The 11,091-nt window shown below is 44.3% G+C and overlaps 1 protein-coding gene across 1 annotated transcript in view; it reads right to left on the bottom strand.

The window, feature by feature from the left end:
- Positions 1-11,091, bottom strand: part of FER1L6 (fer-1-like family member 6) — a 212,734-nt gene that overhangs the window by 74,539 nt on the left and 127,104 nt on the right. The window contains exons 21-22 of the mRNA XM_011949292.1: positions 7,647-7,771; positions 2,036-2,170 (exon numbers count right to left, since the gene is read on the bottom strand). Coding sequence (XP_011804682.1) covers positions 2,036-2,170; positions 7,647-7,771 — 260 coding nt within the window. The remainder of the gene's footprint in view (positions 1-2,035; positions 2,171-7,646; positions 7,772-11,091) is intronic.

Genomic DNA, 11,091 nt, shown 5'->3' on the forward strand with positions numbered 1-11,091 from the left:
CCCGGGCACCAGCAGACTCTTATGAGGACACAAGCCACTGGGAAATGAGGTAAGGTTCTAGACTGGAAGCATGGTTCCAGCAGATTCTGATTCCATTAATCTGAGCATCACCGTATTTTGGGCCCTGTTTAGCAGCGCACAAGGGTGAACAAAAGGTTTTGCATGTCTACATGCATTTCTCTGGGAGCAAAGAGCATATTTTCATATCCCTTTCTCTCCCACATTTCTTTTTCCCTTTAGAGTCAATAATGTGGCTGAATTTCTCTGTAAAGGGCTTGGCTTAGGGTTCAGCCAGGAAAAGCCATTGCTGAGTGGAGATCTGGAAGGGAAATGGAAAGCAATGGGGCAGCCAAGGGAAACACAGCCAGCCCAGCAGGTTAGTGTAACAGGACTATGGCCTACATACATACATACAAAATATTTTAATATCCCTTTTTACTACCAAGAAAAATAGGGCAGGACTCCCCCATCTCTTAAACATATCGATCATCTTCATCATTACTATGTATCGGCACTTGTATGCCAGTCACCATGCAAAGTCTATACAACATTCCTTTAGTCCTCATGATCCTATGCAAAGGTATTATGTTTAACTCTTTTTTAGGCATGAGGCTCTCAGAGGTTGAGCTGCTGACCCAAGGGCATAGAGCTAGAAAGTAGCAGATGTGAGAACTCAAACTGAAGGCTGCCTGGTTCCAAAGCTGTGCTCCCAACGGTGCCCTGCCCTGCAGATCCTTTGGAATGCTTGCTGTCATCTGATTTTTCCTAGTAGAGCATTCAAAGACACTCTACTGCTGTTATTGTTTTCTGCATAGAAAATAAGCACTAACAATTGAAAGCATGTTGTTAGGAACAAAGTTGAAAAGGTAGTTATTTTGTGGTCTTCCCTACAGAACATCTATACTACATGCTAAATAGTAGAAATCTTCTTCCATAAATATACACATCTATCCCCAACTTATAGATAGGGGAATGGGGCCCAGAGGGAGGGAGTGGCTTGGAGGACTAGAATGTGGTTGTATAGGGGAGAGACTGCTACACTAGCCTCCACCACCTGTACAGGCGAAAGTTGGCACAGGGGACCTGGTTCAGCCTCCAACCAGCTGTGACATTAAATAAGGTATTTGCGCTTTCTTTGTCTGTTTCCTCCTGTAGGAAGCAAGATGGGAATGTCATGGTCTCTAAGGTCTCTGCTCCCCTTCTGTGATGCTCACTTCTTGATTCCCTGCTGACCTTGGCCTAAAGACAGGGTCTGTCAGGAGTACTGCAAGGAGGTGGGGAAGCTTTAGGAAGGCTTCCTGGAACTACTGTTTTACTTAATATATTTGTGCTCCTGCAACCTCATGAGGAGGTAAAGACATTAAATAAAGAAACAAATCCTTTCCTTTCATTTTAGACTTCCTAATTTAAGAAGAGAGTATTTGTGTAAGTTAAAAAAAATTCCTCCAGTAAGCTTTTGACTCTATCCAAGGGTTCAGCACACAAACGTCTTGGGAGAACAAGAGGTTTGGTCCACATCATAAAAGAAAAGGGATAGAGATGGATGTGTTGTATAGGGCGTAGAAGCAACAAGCGAGAGAGAAAGAAACACAGTTAGAAAGGCTAAGAAAATACCCATCCATTTCTTTTCAGCCAGGTGAGATCAGTAAAAACCTCCTGTTTCCAAAAGGCATGAACATTTTTATCAAACAGCAATAGGACCTGGAATTAGCTGGAGGCTGGGTACAGTTGCAGGTTGCTTTATACAAGTATCACATTCCTGAAGAAGAGTGTAGACTGATGTTCTGCAAACCAGATCCAATTTTAATTGCCATTTAAATGGAAATCAGTGAAAAAACTCTTTTAGTAAAGCAAATTATCATCACCAGTCTTTTTGGTTCTGTGAACTGTTTTCAGAGGTCAGGTTTGCCTCGAGGTACATCTAGTGTTCTCACCACAAACAGCATCAGGACTTTATTTACTTTAAAATAAAGTGAGTTAGTTCAATGTGGCATTTTATGAGGTGTGGTCAACGCTGGCCCAGGGGGATACTCACCACGGCGTCGCTGTCATACAGCTCCACCACCACTAAAGGCGGGGAGTCTGCCAGCTCATTCACGTCTCCATGCAGCACCAAATCATTGAACAGCAGCATCTGGTTCCAGGTAGGAGAGAGGGTCTGGGAGATTATCTGGAAGGAGGGAGCAAAGTAAAGCAAAAGTTAATTCAATTGAGTTGTAGGGGCTCTAAGGCTCATTCGTCAAACACTCATACAGGGGAAAGAGAACACATCATGATTGTGATTGCTCATTCATTCAATATTCAAGTGACTATGTAAACTGAGCAGCTACTATGCACTAAGCAATGCTGGGGAACACAAAGACTCCCGACTGCAGAGGAGCTTATATTCTTAAGTTTCATGAGCAGAGCCTCTACAATGTTTAACACCCTCTTTGAGTCCGTATTTTCAGCTCAGTTCTCAGAGTAGTGCCAGTGAAAACACTAGCTACTTTTTTGAGCATTTATAGTGTGCTGGGCACTGAATTTCACATGCACTGTCTCATTCAACCCTCACAGTAATTCTGGGAGGTAAGTTCAGTTATTTACACACATTTTCCAGTTCAGGAAACTGAGGCTCACTTGTCCAGAGCCAGCAAGTGGCAGAACTGAGACTCCACCTGGACCGTCTGGCAGCAAAGCCCAGGCAGGCTGCTAACCTCATCCACTCTGATCACGTAGATGCTAATATTATCTCCATTTTATGAATGAGAACACTGAGGATTGGAGAGATTCAGTGATTCTTGACTTAGGAGCAAATAAAATTTTGTCATCAGGTATCTTAAAGTTGGGTATTTGACCTGATATTCCTTATGTGGAATTCTACTGTTTTGTGGTTATTGACTGAATTAAATAGATCAAGGTTTTCAAAACCACCCTCACCATTTTGCATGACATCTTTCTTACACTGATAGTAGACTGTACCCATTATATAGATGGAGAAGTCAAAGGATACAGAGGATAATAATCTGCATAATTGCCCTCAGACCATGACCATTTTGCCTAGAAGTGACTCACAGCCCCCTCCTAGGCCATTTAAGTGGTGCCCTCAGAATGGAGGGCATATTTGGTCTTGCATTTTCTTCTCTAATTGGATGTTTGGAAACCTGCCACTTTCACACAGCCGAAGACTGGAGTTGTTTGCAGGGCAAGTGAACTCTGCATCTGGGCAGAAGCTGCTCCATTAATGCAGGAGACTAGTCCTGGAAAGAGTTCAAAACCACATTTCTTTCTCTTCCAGGCAAATGAGTGATTTCATAGGTGAATGTATCACAGCAGCCACTGGGTCCAGGGGAAGTTTCTGAACTGTGCCTCTGTCTGTCACTGTTCAATCTAGGAGGAAAGTCTGGAGAGAGACCTGGCCTGAACTCCAAAACTCACAGCAAACTGTCATCTCAACATTTTACATTGAGTGATTTCTAGTCACAGCATTAAGTCATTTGCACTGGGGTCACAAAGGAATATTTTTATTGCTCTTCTTTATGTGGGTCATAAAATATTGTGCATATTCACAATTTCTTTCTCTTCTTACTTTTTCACTTTTATAGTATTTTATGTCTGAGACACAACAAGATTTTATACATTTCAGAGAAAATCTAACTTTTCCAATAGGAAATGAATGGCTTCAACCAACTAATAACAGGAGTTAAGAAGCTGCAATGCAAAGTTACCCTGTGTCAGTGACATCACAAAGAATCATGTGTTTTTATGTTGCTTTTCAAAATAGAAATGTGATCTGTCTTGTAGCATGCACTTGACAGCGTGATACCAAAGCAATTTATGATCTTCACAGCATCTTTCCTATACAAATATTTTGGTATCTTCTTTGACACTGGGCTGTAAATACCACTTGATAAGATTCCAGAGGCCAGAATTTGTTCATTCACTCATTCGTCATATAAATATAGGATTCAGGACCTACAACATGCCAGGCACAGCATTAGACACTAACACAGCACTCTGTGCATAGCAGATGCTCAATAGCTATTTGCATGAATGAGCGTGTATTGACCTGTCCCTGGAGTTGCTCCCATGAGTAAAAGGACAGCATGACCACCTTCAGGAGGTACTAAAAGGTTCACCCAAACAAAAATACATTATCCTACTTCTCTGCCAAGGTGCTCTCATTTCTTAAGGGCTTTCTTAAAGAGTTATGCATTAGAACTGAATTAAATGACATTATCTGGAAGTTATGGTAGCACTTAGCTAACATTTTGATGAGGGAGCCAGCTATCATGGACAGAGCATAGCTTCAGAATCAGATAACTCTGGACTGAAATTCTAGTTTCATTACCTACCCGATGTTGGACTTGGGCACGTTGGAGATTAACCCTCCAAACCTTAGTTTTCCTCATGTAAATGGGGTTAGCACTCACCCTCCGGAGTTATGACCACTGTCCAAGAATAGTAAGTGCTTGGCACACATTGGGTGCTCAATAATTGCTTGCTATCCATCCTACCTGATCCCAGCCCATATTCTTTTATAAATGAGTAAACATTTACTGAACGCCTGCCACATGGCAGCCTTGATGCACTGGGATAAGAGACCATCCATGTCCTCAGGGCTAAGCCCCAATCTGGTTGTTGGAAATAGAAGGTTCTATGCTCTACCCTCTAAGATTTCCTCCCCTTCTCCTCTAATGCTCCCTCTTAGCCACTTAGTCCATTTCCCTCTTTCATCCCAGAAGCCTTTCTCTGCGGGAGCTTTCTCTCTTTCCCTTTGTATTTCAGTCGCAAGATTTCTATGTCCCATGTCCCCAGTGATGTTGGGAATGACTGGATTCCTTCCCCTCTTTGAAATATTTCATTCCATTAAGTCACTTTATAAAGCATTGGTTTTCAGGAGCAGCCCTCAGAGGCTTTTTCCCCCTGAGCCCCCTGTGGTCAGGTGAGTGCTACCAGCTGAACAGTGGCACTTGGCTATGACTGCAGGGGCTCAGGTTCAGCTTTCCTCGTCATTAAAAATACATAAAGGGGGCATGTCACCTGCAGACAAGTCCCTCTGTGTTAGCGCAGAAGTGAAACAGGAGAGGGAAATTGGTTTCTTTCTTACCAAAATGGAAGTGGAGTGGTTAAGCAAAGTGACTTTGGTTAAGCAAAGTGACCTGAGTTTCCATCTTGGCTCCACCATCTTCTAGCTATATCGTTTCCAAGCCTTACCTTCCTCATCTGTAGAATGAAGACACTACTAACATCCAGCTTTGGGCTGCAGTGAGAGGTAGCAAACAATGCATAAAAAATGCTTAGCACTGCGCCCAGCACGTGGGGAGCTTTTAGTAAATAGCAGCTATTATTATTAACAAAAATGAGGTACTTGGCTTAAAATTATGGAAACAAAGTCCAGAACTCAACAGAACCTATTTTCCCTTTCAAATAATTATTTGATAAACAAAAGTCATCTGTTCCTTTGAGATATGGATCAAAATCAAATGAAGATGCTGTATGGAGATACAAAATACAAGGATAATTACACAGCAGACCAAGGATTTCATCCAAATCCTGTACTCCACTCAGGGCCCTGGAACTCCACAGTGTTGTGGCAGGTGGAGGAGGAGGAGGGCTCCGGGGGTCCATCCTATGAGAACTCCCTTGCTGTTGGAAGGAAACCTCAATGACAGTAACAACAAGCAGTCACATAGAAGCCTTAGTTTTAAGCAAGGTACTGTCCTGGGTGTTTTATCCTCTGGAAGGAATGTACAAGGTTATCACCCCTATTTCACAGATAAAGAAATTGAGGCACAAGGAGAGGTTTGTTTAAAGTCACACAACTGATAAATGGAAGAGCGTGGATTTTGACCCAGGTAGTGCAGCTCCAGAGTCTATACTCATCATCACCATGCTCCATACTAACTCTTAGGAGAGAGAAAGTAGTCTGTTATCATTTTTATGCTCGGTCACTGAATGAGAATGAAGTCATCTTCCTGCTGAGGTTTCTCCTGACTTCTCTCCCAGGTAGAACTAACCCTTTCTCTACTTGGCTCTTGTAGGACTCTGTACAGCCCTGTACCCTGGGGCTTATCATAGTGCAGTGACTCATGTGTCATGAGGCCTGCATCCATGCCTGGATTGCATATTACACTGGAGCAGAGTCTGGCTCCTCTCATCCTCCAGAGCCCAACATGTGATCTGGCAAAAAAGCCAGCACCTGACAGGCAGTTCAATGAATGTGAGGCTGGTTCACATCACGCTGTCATTGTGCGAGTCATAAATCAAAATGCAATCTACTCTATCATCCAGGTCATGGGCTTTGCCCTGGAGACCAATGTTAGCCCTCTCAACATCAGCCAATGTCATGGCCAGCATTTATCAATCATTTTATAAACTTAACTATCTGCTTCTTCATGACAGTCCCATTTTAAGATGACAAACCTGAGGTTTAGTGAGTTGTGTTACTTGCCCAAAGACATGCAGGCAGAGAGGAGATGAGCTAGAAAGTAACCTTATGGCACTCTGTGTCTAACCCGTGGTGCTTAACTCCCTGAGATGGGCAATTCTTTACTGAGCTTCCCTCTCTTCAAACTGCACATCAGAGAACAGAATAAATTTTTAGAGAATAGAATCTAATGAGGAAAGCATCCTCCTGGATTTTTGCTGATTAGGAATCCTTTTCTCATTTTAGTACTTGTTGTATAGGAAAGGGAGAAAGACAGAGGAAACAGGCACAGACTCATACTATGGTTTGCATATTTGTCTTTTCCAAAACTCATGTTGAAATTTAATCCCTCATGTCACGGTATTGAGAGGTGGGGATTTTAAGAGATGTTTGGGTCATGAAGGAGTTGCCTTCACAAATGGATTAATCTATGGATCAATAGGTTGTCATGGGAGGGGAACTGGTGGCTTCAGAAGAAGAGGAAGAGAGGCCTGAGCGAGCATATTAGCATGCTCCGCCCCCTCACCACGTGATGCCCAGCGCTGCCTCGGAACCTGCAGGGTCCCACCAGCAAGAAGGCCCTCACCAGACACAGCTCCTCAACCTTGAACCTCCAGCCTCCATAACTGTAAAAAATAAATTCCTTTTCTTTAGAAATTACCTAGTTTCAGGTATTCTAAGCATGCTAAATGGATTAAGACAACCCATCTCCCTTAATATTCACAACATCCATTATGCGGTAGTATTTTCCAGAAGAGGGGGACTGTGAAGCATCGAGATGTTAAAAGCATGCAAAGCTCCCCAGCTGGTGAGTGCAAAGTCTAGAGCATCTTGACCACAAAACTGGCAAATGTTTCTCCCCACTGAGACCCTCCATGATTAGATCATAAACCTCAGGCAGGTTGATCTGTGCTGTTTCCTCATTTGCTCCTTCCCCACTGCACTTGGCCTTGTGTCTGGCACTTCAGCCTTCTCCTCCTCACTCCTCTTTTTCTCCCAGCCTTCCTTCACCTCAGGGACTTGCATTCTTTGACCTAGGATAATGAATCACAGTGAAACAATAGACCTTCCCCACGTAAGTCCCTGTGGGCACATATTCCCTTTTCAGTATGAAACATCTACACACCCAGAGATGCAGGTATTTGCAACATGTCCCCGTTGTTTCTTTCCTGGGCTCTTCTGTGGGTCAGTTGCAGGCTGCAGGAAAGAAGCAGGCTGTCTTGGTTACCCCAGTTACCTTTGTTGTCTGGCAGTGAGAAAGGAACGTGACTTTGGCAAAAGGGTCTGAAAGTCCATTGCTGTCAGCCGCGATGAGGCTCCGGGCTTGGTACATGTGAGCTCTCAGCTGAAAAACATGCTGTTCTGTGGACAAATCATGGAAGGGGGCAGGTATTAGTGGGCTTTTCAAGAACAGTGTGTACACATGTGTGTCTGCGTGTGACGTCCATCTACGTATCCACAGACAGACAAAAGGAGACCACCAAAAACATCCATCCTCCTCTGAGACAAGAATGGAAGCCCTGAAGAAAGGGAAGAAGTGATATTTACAGGGTACTTTGAACCCAGGCATCTTCACCAGGTTATGTGTCTTATTCTTCACTAAAACCCTGCGAAACAGCATGATCTCCACTTTATAGATGAGGAAAAATGGCACACAACAAGGTTAAAAGACTTTCAGAAGTTTGCACAATTAACCCATGCCAGAGCCTAGATTTTATTTCTGATTCTAAAATCTTTTTCTCTTTCTAAAATATCACATTTTACTCCCTAGTAATTCTCCTGTTTATGCAGGCATGAGTGTGTGCACGTGTGTGCATGTGGGCATGCCTCTGTGTGTGTGTGCAAGGGACTGCTCCACATAGTTTTCACTTCAACAAACACAACATATGTCTCAAGTCATCCATTCACTCATTTTTCATTCAGCCAGGGTCATTTTGAGCACCTACTGTGTACAGTTGTGATCTCTGAGGATTCTGTGGTAGCTAAGAGAGTCCCTGCCCTTGGGGAGCTCCTGAGAGAAGGCAGAAGATAAGACAAGCACCCACATCACAGTGGCAGGGGGCCAGGGATAAGTGTTCTGTGAGAATGCTGGCAAGGGACAGGGGATAAAGAGCAGGAGCAAGCACACCCTGTGCCGGGATAGGAGGCAGAGAGAAGGCCTCAGGTTGGGGCAGCTCAGGGTTCAGTGGGGAAACCTCAAGTAACAGTTGAGTTCGTCACAGTCCTTGGTCCATGGTACTTTCTGATCACTGCCCCTTGCAGGGTGCCTCTTGGTTTTTATATTCACTTATCCCTTTTTACTTCTTTACCCATTCCCATTTCCCACACTCTCCCAAAGCCACTGTGTTCAGTGTGTCTGTTTTTGTGCTGACTTGGGGAGTGGTATACAGAAACTCTTGTGCACTAATATGAATAATTCTACTTAGTTAAAGTAAGGGTACAAATACCCTGTGAATTCCCCCACCGCCCACAATGCAATCCCTAGACTTACCTCGCACAGGTTCATATGGGGACTTGTACATGGCTACGAACCCTCTATTAGTGTGCCTTTATTTCCTTATTTGTAAAATAGAGGAAATAACAGTTCCTCATAGGGTTATTGAAGGGAACCGAAAGGCCAAGAATGGTGCCTGGCCCATGAGAAGAACTCTAAAAGTGGGGTGAAGATGCTGGAGTGTTGTTACTCTTGCTCATTGCAATGTGACCTGTAGGGAGTACCTGGAAGCAACCTGCATGTCCATCACTGTGGTAGTGCACAGGAAAAATGTTAGAGAGTTTGGGAAAGCAGTTAGAGGCAATGGATTAGAGGTACACTTAGCAAAATGGATGGATCTCACGAATCTAAGTGCTTAATGAGGAAAAAAACAAAAAACAGCATGAGATAGGAGACACAGTACTATTCATGTAAAATAAGAATATGTGCATGCAAAGGAATCATTCATATTTGCCAAAACACACTCAAAGAAAAAGGGGCAGACCATAGCGGAGGTGGTGCTGCCCTTTGAGCAGAGCCCCTAAAGGTTGGTAACATTTGAGAGGCAGGGATGGAGGTGCCAAGACACTGGAGCAGGATGAGTCAAGACAGGGTCAAAAACACCAGGCTACATGGGGTAAGAATGTAGTCCAGTTTGTCTAGAGTCTAGGGACACAGACATCTGTAGTCATACCAAGGAGGACCTATGAGGCTTGAACGAGGCAACAGAGAGCTCTTAAAAGTCTGTGCACAGGAGCTGGTGCTAGCCGAGCAAAACTCCAGGACGATAAAACTGAGTCAAGCTAGCCATGGACAGAAGAGGTGTCGGGGAGGGAAACCAACAGGGAGACAACATTGCCCACTCTAGGCCAGAAGTTTAAGGGCCAGAGCCTATGCTCTGGTACAGGGATGGAAATGTACCATCTGGTACAGGGATGGAAATGAGGGGGTGGGAGAGACATGGCAGCCCTGGGTGCTATAGGCCTTGAGCCCTGATTGGCAGGGTGAGGAGGGACAGGAAGGGCAGGGGGTGCCAAAGACAACTCCTTACTTTATTGTCTTGAGGCTCCCACATGTTTCTGTCCCTCCACCCTATGCCACTGTCTGGTTGAATGGGGACCAATACGGAACCTGAGAACATAGCAAACATATCAGACCCACTCTAATCCTGCAAAGGATTTGGAAACTTGAGCTCTGCACACCACCAGTTAAGTCCGGTCTTTGCAGTGAAAGTTCTCCACACTCTGTCAAGGCAGGGGGAACCAGAGAAGTGACTCCTTTGGACTCAATTCTAAGTCCTCCCTCTGTCCCCACTGCCACATACACCAATAAACCCTCACATGACAGGCTGGGCCCTGCTGGCAAGGGAGCCCCTTAAAATGGCAACAGTAAACGATGGAAATGATGCCATCAGCAGATGGCACAGGGATTTCCCGACAGGAGTGTTTCTAGAGATGGCCCACGTGTTCCTTAGCATGCTACATCGTTTGGCAAATTTCTCTGCTGAGAGTGAACTTGGAAATGGTTCACCCGATGAAAATGTTCACCAGCTGCCCCTGAAATGGCTAACCCTGTAATTTAGCAGACCACCCAATGGCAGCCACACAAGCTATGCCCTGCACAACTCCAGGGAGCACCATTTACTCAGTGTAGGTTTTCATTTTTCTGAAACCTTGAGTCTTACTAGTTATGCTCCTGGGACTAATCTAGTCACCCTCCTCACACTTTATTGGTACACCTCTTGTGCTATGGCTTGCTTTTTACTTGTGGTTATGAGAGATGTGTCTGTTATCCCCACTTGAGGGCCGGAATCACTTCTCACTGATCTCCATGTCACCCACTAGTTTTTCCACCATGCCTTCCATATATGAGTGCAAACTAATTACTTGCTGAATGGGTATTTTCTGGAGCACAAAATTCTCCAGTAGGTGTGGAAGGCAGCCAAAGCCACCAATGCCAGTGCACAGCAGGAAAAGTTTATTAGGTCACTCTATGAAAACACACTGCAGAGGATCAGAAGCATTGGGAAAAGTCTTTCGTCTTCTCTGAATTGCTAGCAGCTGGGATAGCAATCACATCCAGGTCCTTGGGTCTCTAGAGATAATCTATAAAAATAGGAAGCCAAGTTAGCTTCCTATTTTTTCCTATCAAGTTAATGTGGATTTTTTTACCCAAAGATGAAAACTCTCTCAAGGTATGGTGGAAGACA

Source organism: Colobus angolensis, unplaced genomic scaffold, assembly GCF_000951035.1.
Source record: "Colobus angolensis palliatus isolate OR3802 unplaced genomic scaffold, Cang.pa_1.0 Scaffold295, whole genome shotgun sequence".
NCBI lineage: Eukaryota > Metazoa > Chordata > Mammalia > Primates > Cercopithecidae > Colobus > Colobus angolensis.